Below are 19,123 nucleotides of genomic sequence, written 5' to 3' on the forward strand. Positions count from 1 at the left end.
ACAGTAAAGAACTTTTTCCTTTTATCTAACCTAAACTATTCCTGTTCATCTCAATGGTCAACACTCACAAGTCATACCTGAATATAGTATATTTGTATTTCTGAACTTACTGCAAGATAATCTGGGCCATCTTTATTGTAAACAAACAGAAGCAATCCATTCAGTTGATCTGTTCTAAATTTGAATGAGATCTCAAATTCCAGTCCACCACTGAAAACACCTGAATGCAGTTCCAGGAACCCTTGAAAGAAAGTGAACACATGCCTACGTTAATCAAATACATAAAATAAATAGGTTCAAGAAACCAAAAGCAAAAGTCTAGGTGCTATTTTCTACTTTGACATAAAGAATTCAGGTTTCAAGATTAAAGTTTACAACTTTATCACCCAGTTTTGTAAAGGACAGTTATCCATAACATATTGCAACAAACAACTGGTGCAATGTCCCACATTTTGCTACCTGGCATTTTTTTAGGCCCTCTTCAAAAGTGAAAATTTACCTTTTACATGCATATCAAATCTTCATTACAGCACCTATTTGTGATTTCAATTCCTCTTTCTTGTGGTAGCCTTTGCTAAACCCAGAAGCCAAATTTTAAAGCATTCAAAAATAATCCTATATAACTAAAACTGTTTTGAAAAGCAGATCACTGCAACACTTTTGATATGATCATCTTTTATACCTCAAAACCATACTTGGTTAGTGCAGCAGTACAGCAAACTACCTTTGCCGAGAAAATGTGCTCCTTCTAAGAGAACGACGGGGCATCCTTCCCAAATATGACAAACATTGTTCTGCTCTTCAGCATCCTCCCAGTTCAAAGATTCCCAGTTTTCATAGGGAGTGTGCACTTTTTTCAAGTATATGTCACTGAGACACCCCACAAATCCTTTCTGGACTATCATTTTCATCCCTGCAAAAAAGGAAAATAATCGGTTTAAGCCTGCAACTAAACACAGGGATTAAATTGTATGCTTTATACATCCTCACCCTATCATATATGCCCATGTGTGCATTGATAAAGAGCCATCAATGACTTCATAAAGCTGGTCTCCAAGCTAACTCCAGACTTCTGGATGGGTCTAGTCACTAAAGACAGCAGCTACTCCTATGTAGCTGGAAAAGATTAAACTTTGTGAGACTTTGCATACAGATACTTTACAAATCAACTGCGTAAATCTACTCCATGAAAATTCCAAATCAAGTTTGCAGATTTACCCTCTTTAAACAAAACCATAATTCTGAAGAAAGGCATGCATCTTCTGTATAGAAAGAAACAGTGCTAAAGCTAAAGTACAAAAGCTAAAGCAGAAGCTTCCTCAAGAAGTTTAGAAGCTTCCTCAGGAAGTTTTTCTTTCCTTGTTTGGATAAAAATAACAGTGATTTATGGCTGCTAACTTTTTCTTTAATGAGGACAAAAATATGAAGCAGCTTTTATAGATGGCCTTCTCTTAAATGGTATTTTTAGTCAATCTCATTTTGATTATGTAGCTGTTTTTTGAGGGAGGCATCCTGGATTACTTTATGAACCAAAGTTTTAGAAGAAGACATACATGTATTTTTGGTTTTAGTAAGGTCACATAAAGAAGGAAAGAGAGAGTTGAACTCTCTGTGTACCTCACATCAAGTCATCAGCTAGATTTCATGTCTTTATCAGTGACGGGAACACAAACTTAATAAACAATTTGGCTTTTAGTTAATTATGTAAAAAGAAACTCAAATCCAAAAAACAAAAATGAAGACCTGCATATGAATCAAGTAAGAACAGCTGATTGTATACTGGTTTTGTATGCAGTCACCTCTGTGCTATCTGCTGGTAGAATATACACTTGGCACATACACCAAGTTTATATATGAGAACATATGTTTATTGATTCTTCTCAAAGCCAGCTATAATCCAGCTCATGAATACAGCTGTAGAATACAAATGTATTCATACACCACTGATTTCAATGCAATAATCCCTGAAGGATTCAAACTCAAACCAAAAAATCCATCCTGGCATCTAGATGGGATGGTGGGATGTATAACCCTGTGCTTAAGCTAATAAAACCGATTTGTACATGTATTTCTAAAAAGAATTTGGGAACCTAGAATGTAAAACATACCCATAAGTTTCACACGCACACCAGTTCTGTATATAAAATTCATTAAAATGGACATGGACCTCATGTACTTCTTTATTGATAATGAAATCAGCTATAAAGATATCCCAAAAGATAAAATTCAAGAAACTGTACAGACATATTTTTGATTAAAACAATTATGTAAATAATTATGCAAATTAATTACCGTCCTCATGTTTCTGACACAATGTTGATACAGCCTACAGCGCTGGAAAAGCAGCTAAGTCAGTGCCACTGTGTAGGATTTGTTATACCACAACCATACTCACCTACATCTTTTCTCACAATAGTATAACCCTGTGGAAGTCCTCCAACAAAAACTCCTGTGTTCTCTCCAATCATGGTGCTGCCACTAGTTGCTAAGGAAAAACCTGAAAAAAACAGGTCATTATTCTTGAGTGCTTTCAAATGATTTTCAACTCAGTATCACAATACTGATATTTGATAAGAGACTAATATTCTAATACTTTCCCATACATATCCAGGAATATTTATAGCCCTGTTTTACAAAATCATGTTAACAAAATCACAGATCTAAAAGCACAAAAAGGCAAAATCCTCCTACTTACTATTAAATTATCAAAGATTCACATCAGATAGATACCTCAGGTGCACACACAAAACAATAGTAATTTTGTTAAGAAATAGTGAATGAATTTTTTGCTGTATGTAGGAACACGGGTAGTGGAAAAGTAAGCAAGTGAGCAATATCCTAAGTAATACCAAAACTACAAAGCAAAATGAAACTGCATCGATTACCTGTGTACTGCCCATCCACTGTGATGTTTCCCAGTGCTTGAATTCTTGTAGCAATTATTTGGTGCCAACTGTTATCATTGTACTCTTTTCCACCATCATTAGTTGGAGTGACTGCTACCGCAGACCCCTTTTTATTAAGAGAAGAATCTGATTAAGAATATTGTGAAGATTTTTCATTACACTTTACAACATTCTGTGGCATAGAAGATCCAAAAATAAGGATAGAAGTCCTCTCTTTAACTTGTTTTGGAACACTGAATGAAGTTTAGGACTGATTTCCCCACTAAATTAACCTTCTCAAATAATAGATGAGAGATCAAGGATCCACTTTCTATTAAAAATAGAAAACCTGTGTGGCTTCCCTGACAAAGAAAATGATGAGACACAAATTATTGAAGGTCATGTCACACAGTTCTTTTTTTATTTAATTTTTAAATTAAGTCCCTGTTTAACTACTTCATGAATTGCTATGGTTGTGAAGTTTGATTGCCACAATTCAATGCAGGATCCACAGAAAGCAACTGCGTATCAGGATTGTTGTCTGCAGCTCCTGTCAACAGCAAGGGACCCCAAAAAGAGGTGAATATAGGACAGTATAAAGATGTAAGTTCTGTCCCTGTTAACCTGGTCTCAAAAGAACTTCAATATTTAGGTTAGAGAGTATAATACCTTTATGAAGGAAAAGGTCATGTCAAGAGATCCAGATTAAAAAAAAAGAAGAAGTGAATTATTGAGGATATTTTCACTGTACAAGGGATGCTTGTAAAAATGTTTTTAAATTCACCTACAATTTTTAACTCTTTTTAATACATCAACAATAAAAAAAAGATATGAGCAGTGAATTTAGAGACATCCATAATAAAATAGAGATAAATCTTTTCTGAATAGCTGAGTAAGAGTAATAGAACATATGCCTCTGCCAAACCAAATCTCAAGATGGTAAACTACCACGATACCATGTAAAATCATATAATGATGGAATAAAAATAAAACTAATGTACTTCAAGAATTTTCCTGAGATTTATATCCAAATAATCTTCTAACTTCCCAACAATTCCTGTAATATTGTCTCAGGACTTTATACCATACTTGAATGGCCAGGAAACTCAAATTCTGAATCACATTCTGAATCACTGTCAAATTCACAAAACAGAACTGTCCTATGTAGCAGGCAACCACAGAATGGAAAAACATTTCTTTTCATAGGCACTACACAATATTAAAGAATCACAACCTCTGCAGGTACTTTATGGCTTAAAAAAAAAAAAAGAAATCAAACAACAAAAAAACACTCTATTTCCAAAAAACATATAAAAGAAAAATCTGAGTTTTCTTATATTTGGGTGTCTAAGATGTTATTTTGCAGTAGCAAATCACACAGTTCAGGATTTTTTTTCCCCCAGTTGTTCTAGCTCTTTCTGGCCCAAGGATTCAGGCACATGAAGGAAACCTGTTGATAAGCAAATGTACCTACTCTGATTAATACTAAAAACTTCCTGTTAAAATTTAGTATCCTGGCTTTAGTGATGTGCATCTATTAGAAAATGCTTGTCAGAATATAGATTTATGAACACCGCATATATTTTAGAGTATATTTTGACTTGGGGACTGTCACTGCATATCATATATATAAAAGTATATATGATGTGTACATACATACATGATTACAGAAAAATAATTCCCCATGAATATTTACAGCACATTTCCAACATCTTGGTACTGAGGCAGTTTGTACAGCAGTCCTCTGTCCCATGGTAACAATACAAAGCTATATATCCTTACATACCAATGTGCACTTTTTCATATACTATTTTTTATTGTCTTCTCTCCTATTTCAACATTTTAATATTTTACAAACACACATTTCATTATCGTAGTTTAATAATTAAAACCAGAACTGGTGTCATGCCCAATTAATGTGCCCTGGTAGCATGCCCATTAGTTTTTCCATTAGTGAATTCAACAATACTAATGGGATTACTAGCATGGGATGCTAATTGGGCGTGACATAAGAAACTGGCTTACTTCTTAGCATACCCTTGCCAATGATGAAATTAATGAGCATTTTATTAAATGCTGTCTCATCAAAGTGCACTTAGTTAGCGATAAAATTGTTACAAACGATGCTGCATTCTAAAGATCAGGTGCCTGAATAAGTGGTTCTTCATATTATGTTTAAGAGCAATCTAGACCATTAACAGGGTGGGGTTTTTTTTACATCAGAAACCACATTTATTTGTAACCAATTCAATCTGGGACCACACAACCATATGGGCTAACCCAGGCTTTATTTCAGGGGGCAAAAAACTTGACAGAAAAAAGTGGTGTTTAGGGTTCAGTATGCACTGCATTGGAGGCCTCTGTATGACATTTTATCCATTTTAACCCAGTTGCTCTGTGATCACATTCAAATATCCTGTTGTGAAATGGCTTGTTATGCATTTTGAAAATTACACATAGGGAACCAAATCTGAGTAAGTTTGCCAAGGCATACAGTAAGTCTTAACTTTTAGTAGTTCTTAGCAATAATGAAGCAAATATGAATCTGTGTCTCTTCATGATTAAATCTGCATTCATGAAAATACACAGAAGCATCACAAAGACGCTGTCTAGGTGGCAGTAACTACACTACTCCCAGTCAAGTTCTTTCAATGCTCAAACTCCTACCACTGAGGAGGTGAACAAGTACTGAAGTTTTGCCAATGCCAAGCAGCAAGGTATATCTGGGATTCATAGCTATGTATTCTCCATCTCCTTCTTTTTTTTCGGGGGCGGGGGGAAGGGGGGAGGTGTTACAGCTGACCCTCAGACTGTGCCTGCTATTTTAACCTCTGCCCAAACCAAAGGCATTAAGAAAAATATTCGATGTTCCTCCTTTTTGCTATAAAGAAAATGGAATTTTCTTTATAGCAAAAATTTGCTATATTAGAAAATGGATCATCTTCAACAATAGAAAAGCTGGATTCAATTCCCTTCATTTTGTGAGAAGAATCCCAATAATTTTTAATAGGATTGTTATAATTACTAAGCAAATAGGTGCTCCAGATTGGCCTTAAATTTTCAGTGTTAGTGATTTCACTTTGTATAAAACATTGAGTGCTTTCCTGGAAAAAAAGAACAAATGACCTGTAGACACCAAAAGAACTATAGATTTAGCTAGAGTTGACTGCGTAATTTAGGGATGGATGTAAAGGCATTATGATGCGAAGAAAAGCCACAGATAGCTGAAGGTTTGCAGGCACAATGAGTTTGGAGGAAGGTCTGCGGAACACTTTAATTCTACAGACAAGACTGAGGAAGACATCTGTTAGCAAAAAAACTCATGATTCGTGGACCATGAGTAGCAACCAGTAAAGAATGACAGTAAAACAATTAGGAAGGAAAAAAGAGCAGCTTGACGACACAAATGAGTGACAAAAGAGATGGTCAGTCAACAGATAGATAGATGAATGGTGGTGCATGTAAAGTTGAGAGAAGTATGAATGGACAGGAAGGAAAGGATGTGAAACTAACACTTCAAGAAGGAAGAAGTTAGGCAGCTGAAGACTCCTCACTAAGAAGACTTGGCAGGACTATCTCCAGAGCAGATACAACAAAGAGAAAATTTGCTGCTGATGATGAGCAAAGATACATACCAGAATCTTAAAAGGGACTAAGGGTAAAACTAATTAACCTGTGACAGGACACAGCTGGAAGGGAGTACACCGCACTGGTATAGATAAAAAGCAGCAGAGACACAACTGTCATCAGAAGGAATGTTTGCAATTTTTAAGAGAAAGCACAAAGGCAGGGCCATAAATGCTTATTATATACGCCATAAACATGATTAGAGAAAGCAATGAATCTAACTTGGTTAAGAAACCACATGATGTCAGTAGTAATTAAAGCATTTGCACATGAATGCAAACTGATGCCCAAACTAAAGATTAAGAAATGCTGTTACAGTACATGATACATAATATTACAGCAAATTGCAAATAATGGCAAAAGAAGCAAACAAACATAGAAACAAAGGTACAGGTAGTAAGGTAGCACAGAATATTAAGGATATGGAGAACTGAAAAATTTTGGTAACTGAATTTTTCACAGGTAAAAATTTTTGAAAAGGATACTACAAGAAATACATTGATGTGGGCCACAGTACATTACCTCTGTATCTGAGAATGCACAGGAATCTCTTCCACATTATTAATGAGGAATTAGAAAGCATTAGCTTTCAAGATAGATAGTAAGTAAATGTTAAGACCTACACTATACCTGGATGTCTTGAATGTCATTTTAATTTCTATGAACAGTCACTGAAACACTAATATAGGTGATTTTAGACTTCGTAAGAGGGAACAACATGGAAGCGATGATCCTAAAAATCAGCATGGGACAGAGTTGTCTGATTCAAGTGAAACAAAGATAAACAAAGATATATTCATAAACAATTTCTTAAAATTCAAGATAGCAATTATTGCAATATTAGCTGAACTGAGGTGATCTAGGAACTGAATATGGACAAGATGTACACTTTTTACAGTTAAAAGGTAAAAAAACGGAAACAAAAAGGGCAGAATGAAGAAACAAAAAGTAAAACCCCCAAAGCAGCCACTCTCCCATCTGTCCAACCTCCTCCCCACCCCCTAAATCCAAACAAATGCAACATCTCCTGGGGAATGAGTCCAATCTAGCTGACGTACAGGTACTTCTGAAGGAGCAAATCTGCAGGAGGGCTAGGAATACTATTTGAAGCACTAAAATCCTAGTTAAAAGATATCTATTTCCATTAAAACAAACAACTAAATAAAAATAAATCAAACTATTACACTAAGACCTTGCAAAGGAAGTAAAAATTCCTTTGTAGCTAAGTGAAGGTATAAGTGTAAAAGAGAAGAGAGACCTATTAAAATGCAGATGAGGGCAACATTAATGACTTTGTTAAGCATAGTCCCCAAAAATTTGAAGTACATATTGATTCAGCTTGCAGCAAGGAAAAGATAAAGCCTATGTGTAAATCCAGTGGAAATAATAGAAAGTTATATCTTGGGATCAGAAGCACATTTAACGTTTTCTAGCATAGGGATCAAATACCCAGTAGCCTCTGTGCAGCACCATGCCTCCTTTACAGATTCTCCAGAGCTGAAGGTGGTCTTCACTGCTGCACAACACCTCCACATGGTCGTGGAACCTCAGTGCCTGGACCATGGCAGAGCTCATGAAGCACAGGTTAACAGTGGATCATCAAATCAATAAATCCCCACCAGCTTATACCATTAAGCATTTCTGTTCAACCCCCTCCACAGCAGTGGACACAATGCCAATCACATAATTGAGGTGTGACAGAAGGTATAGCTGATAGAGCAACCAGGCCTTTCAACAACACTGAGGCAGAAGCAACCTTACAGAAAGGATGCACATATATGGAGATATATGATACCGCATTCTGACAGTATCATTAGGAAATCAAATAACTACTTAATCACTTAGTTTCTTGCATATTTATGAAATATAAGTGAGCCTGTAATGCTTTTCTATTCCATGTGGAGATCTGAGCTTGGGGTGCAGAGCAAACAGAAAATACTCAAACAGAAATGCAGGGCATGTGGCCTTATTTTTTACTTTTAATTATTTGATAATATTTCCCTCTTTATTTATGTCTTTTCTATGGTCATTATTACTAGAAGGGAGAGGCAATATGTATCACATTAATGTCAACATACTGATTTTGGCAGGAAATGACAAAGTCTCAAGATGGGAGGCTTAAAAATAATTAAATATATATAACCCCTATTTGCTAATTCAAAACTTAGATTTATCCACCTTTGCAATCTTGGTACTTCAGGCTGTTAGGTGGTGTTTGGTGGTACTGACAGAAAACCTGAACCCATAGAAAGGAAAGGAAAAAATGAAGTCATGAACTGTGGCAAAAAATGAGCAAGGCTTTAGTGTTTCAGTGTTTCGCTCCCAAAAATCTCCAGTGACCCAAGGGCTCTGAAAGGCAAATTAACTTGTATCAAATAAAAACCAAGAAAAAAAACCAGAAAGGATAACAATGTAAAGAAGTACTGGAAAAAAATATAAGCTAATTTTATAGGATTCTGTCTTTGTTGTACCTGTGGATCAAAAAGAAAGTAAGGACGCCCACTCCTCAGCTGAAGGGCAATATATTCTTCCTGATTCCCGGGTGATGCGGAGAAAAAAATCAAACCATCAGGTTCCTGGGTTCTAAATTTCACTTTAATACCTGGCAAGAAAAAGCAAATAGATGATTCATGCCAAAAGTGGTTCTCATGCATTCTAATAAAAATTACAAACAAAATGTTGGTTTACAAATAGCAGTAACATGGCAAAGCAAAACCGTCAGACTTTTCCTCACCTAAAACCCTTGCTAATCATTACAGGAGAAATTGTACTACGCCAGATTTAATCAGCCCTTGAGAAAAATACCTGTGATTTCAGAGCCCTTACCATCCTGTAGAAAAATATATGCAGTTGAGACTTACACTGTTTAGTAACTTCCTTCTTAAGAAAAATAGAATTCAGCATACTGTTCTAATATTTGATATTTTACGTGTGGATTTTCACCTGCCACTTAATATTTCTACTGGTAAAGTAGGAATGAGGGTCCTGTATGAAAGGATTTCTCAGAAGAATAGTGGGGTTTTGGTTCCAAAAGATAGAAACATTTATATACACATTCTTTTACAAATTCACGTATCTAAGTGCACAAAGAATGCCTGGAAAACAAGAGGTTTTAACAAAAATTGGAAATACCCCAAGGAATAATGGATGAACTAAGCTTAATTAAGAACTTTCCAGATCATTATTAATAGTCCCCCTTTTGACTTCTGATAAAATATTGTCTCAGCATATGAAATGTCATTCAAATGACATACAAGGAAAAACTACTATGTTCATTAAATTATTTTTTTTCCCCAAAAAGATACCACAGATATATCAAAACAAGCTAAACAGCTTTTAACTACTGCAATACTGTTGTCCAGTGTATAAACTTCCTCAGTAACTATCTGAGAACAAATTAATGAAACAATTCATAAAGAAACTATCCCATTTCAAGTAGCATAATGATGAATAAACAAGTTTCAGATAACCACCTTTTTTTTTATGACTATATCACCTTTCTCTTAAGCTGTCTTCTGAAATATCACCTTACAGAAACAAGAAAGTTACAAAACCATATGTAGGGAAAAAGCATACTTGGAAAGGGAAATGAAAAGGCAGCAATAGCAACATCTACCTATACAAGACACTTCATCATGTTTCTGTGTAAAATGATGTTTACAGAACAGAGTAATTTATTGAGGTTTGCCCAACTTCAAAGTATTCAGTTTTTTCACATGTATTTGCACTACCCTGTAAGGCAGAACATAGTAAGTGACAAAACCTTTTCTTGCAGACAGAATCTATATTCTAAAAAAATAAGAAATCATAATTCTGATGCCCATTCCTATTAGATCACACTTGTTCATTACCTATGCCCATAAGAAATATCCTTTGACCCCATTTGTTACATAAATGTTTTCATGCAAATCACATGATACACTCACAGATATGAAATATATTCTCTGGACAGTGAAAATCAGTCATGCTATTAAAATACCTGCAAAAAGCACGTGTACACAGGTAACACCCAGCAAGTGAAAGTTCAACAGTGTTCATACTTCAGGAAAAGCATAGCTTTGCCTGGCTCAGAAATAACCACTATTGCTGTACTTAGAGCTCTGAGGTATCTCTACCTGCAACATCTTCTGTAGAGGTTGAGACTGGTAGCCTCTAAACCCAGCCATGGAGAGCACAGTTAGTTTAACAAGCTGCCAGTGTTTTTATCAAGCTGCCAAAAGACATTTCTGAGAACCAGAGGATCCCACCTCACACCTACTTCAGAAAGACAAACACAAACATAGACTGATAGAATAGATAGGGCTTGAAAAGACCTTTAGATCATGTAGTTCCAACCCCCCATAACTGAGTTTCTGCAAAAGCAGCAATATTTTATAATGTTGCTTTACAAAATATAAATTAAATGGCTCATAACAGTAATACTGAAGTAACTGCAAACATTTTAAATGTTATGCAGGAACTTACTTCCTTCTATGGATATTGAAAAGGCTTACAAACCTGAATTCCTGCCTGTAGAGCTGCCAAAAGCAGCCATTGTTTTCAGTCATAGCCCATACAGTAAATTCTTCTGAATTCATATGTCATGTATTACCTAACTCAGAAAAAAACTCTGCCCCTTTAAGTTCAGGTATCTCTGGAGTTTCTCATGAGATAAAGAAGTTCATAGATAAGTACTTTCAGTATTAATGTTTTCTTGTATTTCTAGAAGTGAATGCAATGGAGAAACCAAATATTAAGCAAACATATTCCCATAGATAATGTTTTCATTGGAAGATAAAACTTGTGAAATTAGTATTTTTCACAGGAACATACTAAATAAGAAAAAAATAATCTGAAAAGATTTCTCAAGTCCCAAGTTGGACCTCATAGTCGGAACAAACATAGCTAGAAATCCCATTCAAGAAAGGAGGGTATTTTGCAAGAAATTTTCTCAAAGACTGCTGTCTATTATTTCAGTATGGATGTCTAAAGCCTTAACTTCAATGTTAAATATGACAGATAAATAGAAACATAAATGAAATAGTGATATTACAATTACTTCTGCAATTTTTCATACACAGAAACTGCATCTCAGCCGCAATACTGAGGCTACCAAATCTTGGATGGGCAGCATGACCATCTGTGGGGCATATAGAAGGAATGTACTTTTAATCAGCTGATCATGAACTGCAACTAAAGAATTCACCTAACAGGACTGTTTATGCGACAAAAATGATTGGTGTGTAAGGAGCTGGCTATAATTCCTGGAGTAAAAACCAACAAGAAATTCTACTGGAAATTAAACATTCATGTACGCCATAGAAATAAAATCTTTAATTCCATTTCAAATTATAGCTGTAGTTGAACAGGTGTCACAATTAATTTAATTATAAATAATAAAATTACTTCAATTTCTGTAATTGAATTTTTTTAATTGTAATGGCATTGTACAAAACATAATACAAGCAGTCCGTACACTGAACATAAAAGAAAAAAGAATAGAGAGTAATAAAAGGATAAGTAAAATAAATTACTACTATTAGTATTAATACTACTATGAGTATTAATGTTTTAAAGTATCCCAAAGTGCGTTAAGGAAGACTGACCTGTCAGGATCCACAGTTTCAACTTATGCAGTAGTAGATGGTGATTAGATTTTTCTCCTACTTTCAAAGATGGCACAGACAGTTTAGTAGAGAAATAGGGATGTGAGTGACCAATGCAGGCATTCTAAAGGCATTCAACTGAGCAGTATCAGCCTGTTACCCTGCAAGGGCACACAGTTTTAAGAGTTCCTTTTAGTAGAATGCTGATATTAAAAGTGAAAAGATATTCTATTACTATAATGTCAGATGAGTTAGAATCCAGGTTTTTACCTAGTACAGAAAAGTAAATGGAGCACCTCTTTGCCTCTGTCATGTACATTTAGCAAGTCTGAGAACTTCAGCAACATTTCAGATTCAGACTCAGATTCACATCTGGGTCCAGGTTCTACTATCACAATTCAATGGGGCTTACAAGATCTGCACAGAAGTACTTAACAGGCATAAAATGTGCTCTTGAGAGGCTGGCTGTAGTTTTTGCCTAAAGAAAGTTCAGAGAGCATACAGGATTATTCTGAGTTTAGAAAAGGCAGTTGGTAGTTGGGGGAAAATATTAATAAATTAGAGCAGCTCCCAGATTAGCATAACATATACTAATAATTTATAATTACTAAAGCAATAAAATTCACTTCTGATTAATGCTAAACATTTCTTCCTGCAGAATAAAAACTTTAGATTTTGTTTGATTCAAACTACTCACTCACAGAAAAGAGGTTTTGCTTTCCAATTAAACTGAATTTCAATTTAAATTTTTAATGGGCATTGCAAAATACAAAACCATTTACAGCACTCAAACAATGTTTTTCAACTTTTTGAATTTTTGGGGAAGAGGAGCTGAGGAGAGAAGGCAAGAGAGATTCAGAGAGGCAAGGTAATCAAAGACATCTTTTGCAATAAAATCTGAGAGATTTCAGCAGTGACCTACTTAAAACTGATCTCTTTGACCCATACACTCAGCTAAAATATCTGTAAAGTACCATTCTTTACAACTGGATATTAAGAGTCCAATTCAAAATAGCCAGCAAATAAAAGTTATTAGACTCATTAAATACATAGCAGTTGCCACAAGCCTCAGAAGTCCCATGCCCCTTCACCAAAACCTAGGTATAACCACATGAACAAATCCGTCCAAAAAGCATCAAGAACAGCTACATAAATATATTTCCAACCTTCATGCACTCAGGAATAATAATACTATTTTTATTTGCATCAATACATAAAATCCCAACCCATATGCATAAGATTAATAAGAAAGAATAATAACTAGATACCCTAGCACACTGGGGACAATTTCTTTGTGGAATCAGAAAATCCTAAACAGAAAACAGTGTACATTGCAACTGGAAAAACCTGCCTAATATCTAGAAAATCACAAAGCATTATTAGAAATGAATTTTGCATAATCTGTGAAGCACATTCATTTTCTGTGCAATTTCTCCCAGAATCGAACAAACATGATTTGCATCTGCTTTCTACTTACATCATTATATGAAATGGTGTAAATAACTACATAATTGTACATTCCAATCAAATTAACAGAAACTTGTTGGCAAAGAAAGCCATGTCTTTACCCTTACTAAAGCCTTTATTTTCACTTAATGCATACTAAAATGAATAGAAACTGTCTACAGAACTTTGACAAGAGTATTGGGCTCTCAGCAGCACCTTCAGGATGACAACTCTTAAGCACTTACTTAATATTAAGACTATGTACAAATACTTTTGTCTAATCAAAGTACATTTCCCCACAGAAATTATAAATCTTTTTTTTTCTTTTTCAGATGGGGACTAAAAGTCTCAGTACTATCTACTTTCATTGAATTAATATTTAGTTGTTCTCTCTGTGAGAGTGATTCTGTATGCTACATGTCATTACAGTAGCTAAAACACATTTTAAAATTTATTTAATAGGAAATGCACCTTTAAAAAAAAAAAAAAGAAGGGAGACTTCACAAAAATGGATCAGTATTTGAAGCAGTTTCATGTAACAGACAGCAGAATTAGAAGAAAAGAAGGAACTCAGAGGACACTTGCCTGGACATACTTAAGAATATCCTCTGCTGAATACAAGTTCTTCATACTTTGTGGTGTTCTATAGCTTTCTGGATTCTATTGAGAGAAGAAGCTGGAAAGCATGCTTCTCAAATCTGTCCAACATCTTTTGTTGCCTTTGGTACAGGAACAGGCTCCATCTTTGACTATACCTTAATGTGTTTGAAAATACTTTCGAAGTTCATCATCACCGATGTTACAGGGTTAGCAATTCCATTGATGAAGTAAATGCTGTCCATTTTTAAGTTGCTTTAGTTTTTTAGTAGAAATATAAAATATATACTTGTACATATGTATAAGGACATACATATCATAGAATCATAGAATCATAGAATAGTTAGGGTTGGAAAGGACCTTAAGATCATCAAGTTCCAACCCCCCTGCCATGAGGCAGGGACACCTCACAATAAACCATATCACCCAAGGTCTTGTTCAACCTTGAACAGTGCCAGGGATGGAGCATTCACAACCTCCCTGGGCAACCCATTCCAGTGCCTCAGCACCCTAACAGGAAAGAATTTCCTCCTTATATCCAATCTAAACTTCCCCTGTTTAAGTTTTAACCCGTTACCCCTTGTCCTATCACTACAGTCCCTAATGAAGAGTCCCTCCCCAGCATCCCTATAGGCCCCCTTCAGATACTGGAAGGCTGCTATGAGGTCTCCATGCAGCCTTCTCTTCTCCAGGCTGAACAGTCCCAACTTTCTCAGCTTATCTTCATACGGGAGGTGCTCCAGTCCCCTGATCATCCTTGTGGCCCTCTTCGGGACTTGTTCCAACAGTTCCATGGCCTTTTTATGTTGAGGACACAATACTCGAAGTGAGGTCTCACGAGAGCAGAGTAAAGGGGCAGGATCACTTCCTTCAACCTGCTGGTCACGCTCCTTTTGATGCAGCCCAGGATACAGTTGGCTTTCTGGGCTGCAAGGGCACACTGCAGCCGGCTCATGTTCATTTTCTCATCAACCAACACCCCCAAGTCCTTCTCCACAGGGCTGCTCTGAATCTCTTCTCTGCCCAACCTGTAGATGTGCCTGGGATTGCTCCAACCCAGCTGTAGGACCTTGCACTTGGCATGGTTAAACTTCATGAGGTTGGCATCAGCCCACCTCACAAGCGTGTCAAGGTCCCTCTGGATGTCATTCCTTCCCTCCAGCGTATCAACCGAACCACACAGGTTGGTGTCATCAGCAAACTTGCTGAGGGCACACTCAATCCCACTGTCCATGTCACTGACAAAGATGTTGAACAAGACCAGTCCCAACACCAATCCCTGAGGAACACCACTCATTACTGGCCTCCAGCTGGACATTGAGCCACTGACCACAACTCTTTGCATGTGGCCATCCAGCCAGCTCTTTTTCCACCAAGTGGTCCATCCATCAAATTGGTGTCCCTCCAATTTAGAGACAAGGATGTCGTGTGGGACTGGCCTTATACATATGCACATACACATGTATATTTATACATGCAAACACACAAAGAAAAAAATCCCAAACTTATACCAAACTATAACTTGAGTATCCAATTGCAGGTCAGCGGCCCCTTTTCTCTTGTGATGATAGTAAAGCCAGCAGAAGCTGAAACTCTATTGTTTTTTAAATAATACTGTACAAAACCCCCTTATTTTGAAAAGGTTTAACTTTATGCAGAACGACACAATGAAAGGGAAATATATAACACCTCTGGTGGAAACCAACTATTGGGCAAAAGCCCAAATCCTCTTGGTAGGAACTGAGTAGTTCTTTTACATTAAGCAACAAATTTGATACCTGTTTTTTCTTATTTTGCTTGCTACCCCATTATACCCACTACTGTTAAAACAAACAGGACATTTTAGCTTTAATCTTCTTACTACATAACCCAAATAACTTCAGTCATGTTTGCATTAATGCTGCATTAATCATGTTGTTGCGTATTAATGAGTTTTCAGGCTATGCTAATTACTGTCATAGATTCTGCAGCAGCCCATTAAATATACAAATTACGGAATTAAAGAGCCAGAGCTCTTCATGATTAATCTTTAAATGGAGAAAAACTAATGATGTCTGTACAAAGTTTCTCTCCACTTTTGGCTGACTGAGCCCAATGAACAATCAATTAGAGTATTTGAAGAATAAGAATATTGCACACACTACAAGATTTGTTATGCTGTTATTCTAATCAGAAGACACACATTTATAAGTTTCTAACAAATGGACTTCTGTAACACATTCCAGTGTTTAAGGTCTCCCAAAGTGTTACACAGGGGTAAAAGCTATAGAATATTCCAATTCATTATTGCATACTCATAGGAAGCTGCTGGTAACCATATGAATACTGTAAATCAATTTTCTCCTTTTAGCAAGGGCACAAGTCCTTCTACTCCCTTGTAAGAAAGATTTACAGCAAACCTTGGTGAAAAGAAAGCTAAGTTTAAAGTCATTTGATAAGACTTGATGTATTAGTAGCACTTGATCCCTTTACTTAGAGTGATGCTTTTTTTCAGAAATAGTGTAATACCTAGTGATTAAATCACTAGATTCAAAATCAGCAGTCAGTACTCAGCCAGTGATGGAGGTATGTCTCCCAAGAGCCATCATTTAAACCCCCTGCCTCCATATTCCTTCCTGAAGAATGGTGGACAGAATCTTGTGTAAGGTTCTGTAATGTCTGAAAAATTCATGACTGTTTTGTTCTCCATAGACTTAAAATATATATAAAAATCAGCAAAATGCCCACATGCATTCATAAAAATTGCCTGGACGCTAGGTATTTACTGACATTTTAGAAACACTAATACATCCAAAAAAGGGTATTGATTTATCCTTCTCAAATACTGCATATTATGCAAAATGTCACAAGACTTTTCTTAAAAGCGGCCTGTATTAGTATTACTTTGCCCATCAATAGTTGCAGTTTAGAATTAACTGGGCCATTCCAAACCTGTCCAATTAGTTCTTACACCACAGAACAAAATAAATAAACCATGTTAGACATTAAAGATTTTATACGAAGTAATAAAACAAAAATTAAAAAAACTGCTAAAAGCGAGATTAATCATGGCATGAGAATACTTGACTATGAAGAAAAAGTGAAAAAGACTGGATTGCTGCACTTAGTGCGCAAGGAAGAAGACAGAATACAATCATTTGAGGTTGTCTAGGAAAGGCAGATGATGAGCAGAGCAGCTTTCCAACACACAAACGAGACAGCATTCAAGGAAAGTAAAAGGGAAGAAATTCAAAGCAACAATGTACCTTTTCACAGGCACTTTACTTTCTCTTAGTGAGAAGAGAAACATAATTAGGACAATCCACAAAACACTGACATAAGAAGTATCTGAGAGCTCAGCAAGACCCAAAAGGACCTGGGCAGTCTGCCTACCTAGAGTTATCTAAGCAAATAAATGAAGACCTCAGAAAAACGCATATAGGGGTGAAACCTAACACTGAGATTCAGATGATACCATTATCTGCTAGCATTCCTCTGCCATTAGAGTCAACATCCAGTTGTCTACACAGACTAAAGGAATACAATCATTAAAGAAAGTAATACACTGGCTCAAATTAATTTATTAAGCAAGTCTAGGAACAGAATTCACTCTCTTCCACTTGTGTACATAGGGTAAACATATAACAAGCATCCATCCAATCAGTGTTATTTTTTACAGAGCAGAAATAAGTGTAAACTTGAAACTCTGGGAGTTAAGTTCTGCTTAGGGTAAGCATCATCTCCAGGTTTGTTTCTGTATTGCTCTTTATATTGAAGTGAAATATGAACAAAGAGGAAACACCAGCCCAGTACTCTCAAGTTATCCTTTATTTGATGCTAGTGCCCAACTTGAACAAAATTTGAGAGAATTTTACTCAGATACAGCATCTCTCAAATAATATCTGTAATCTTTATTTATTTATATTTGCATAGGCTAGAAAGAAGTTCAACAGACTGACTTTGTTAGAAAAGGAAGATAATAGTTTCTAGGATCAGGAATCCTCTCTCAGTAATTTCATTAATTCAAACTATAGCATTTAAAGTATGAATAGATGTGAGCATTCATCTTCATTCCAGGATAAATCCTTTAGCAAAAGAACTGTATTCTGTTACCCATATGTGAATTAGTGCATAAAAAAAGGTCATCTTATGCAAAAAAAAAAAAAAAAAAAAGGTGGGAGAGGCTTCTATGTGTTAATGCAATGCAAATCATAATTACTAGAAATATGATGACAAGAAGAATCACTTCAAAGATTTACAAGGGTGCAATCTATAAAAGGTCAACATCACAGTGAAATCAGAAACAAGCTGGAGGTCAGTAGTTGTAAATAGCACTTCAATTATAAGCCTTAGTTAGTATTTCCAGCAGTAGTACAAATGTAACACTGCAAAAAGAGTAATTTAACTTATCAAGGAAAAGGACTATGACTAAAACTGAGTGAAATGCAAATACATCAAAATTAAAGTCAGTGTAATGATCTGAAACACAGCAAATTTAAACAACAGCGCACTAGCCAAGGAAGAATTCTATCACACTGCATCACAGAAGCTGGAAGCACAATAAGGCGGAAATTCTGAAGCGAGTGAAGGTTATTGATTAGACAATGTACATATGGAACAGAAGAATAACTAAAATAAGCTAATAAGTGTATTGAGGAATACTACAGGACAAAAATGGAAATCTAACAAGGAGGGAAAAAAAAAAACCTTTAGACAGAAATACAACATCACAGACCAAACACTCAGCAAAAAGCATAGTTTCAAGTTACAAACTCAGCAACAAATGCTAGTTATGGTAGAACTGCAAAAAAAAAAAAAAAAAAAAATTCCAACAGCAGATCCAAACAAATGCAGGGTTTTAAGGTAGACCAATAAACTGCAACAAAACTGACAAATTAAGAATTAACTGAGAGGAATAGACAACACTTTCATCTAGTAATATTTCTGGCAGTATTCTCCTGACTGGTTTTTGACATAATGACTTTTTCCAGGGAAGCCTAAAAC

At 35.8% G+C, this 19,123-nt stretch overlaps 1 protein-coding gene across 4 annotated transcripts in view; it reads right to left on the reverse strand.

Annotated features, from left to right (window-relative positions):
* The window catches only part of USH2A (usherin), a 372,149-nt gene that overhangs the window by 233,422 nt on the left and 119,604 nt on the right, over positions 1-19,123 (reverse strand). For all 4 annotated transcript variants that reach the window (XR_009747198.1, XM_061475268.1, XM_061475270.1 and 1 more), the window contains exons 22-26: positions 8,984-9,114; positions 2,886-3,012; positions 2,396-2,497; positions 725-913; positions 111-241 (exon numbers count right to left, since the gene is read on the reverse strand). Coding sequence is in view for 3 of the 4 variants with exons in the window: in XM_061475268.1 (XP_061331252.1) it covers positions 111-241; positions 725-913; positions 2,396-2,497; positions 2,886-3,012; positions 8,984-9,114 (680 nt within the window). In the remaining variant the exon portion in view is untranslated. The remainder of the gene's footprint in view (positions 1-110; positions 242-724; positions 914-2,395; positions 2,498-2,885; positions 3,013-8,983; positions 9,115-19,123) is intronic.

The sequence above is a fragment of the Pezoporus flaviventris genome, unplaced genomic scaffold (assembly GCF_033815535.1).
Source record: "Pezoporus flaviventris isolate CSIRO_AGI_PZ_B2104156 unplaced genomic scaffold, CSIRO_AGI_Pfla_v1 ptg000083l, whole genome shotgun sequence".
NCBI classification, from domain to species: Eukaryota; Metazoa; Chordata; class Aves; order Psittaciformes; family Psittacidae; genus Pezoporus; species Pezoporus flaviventris.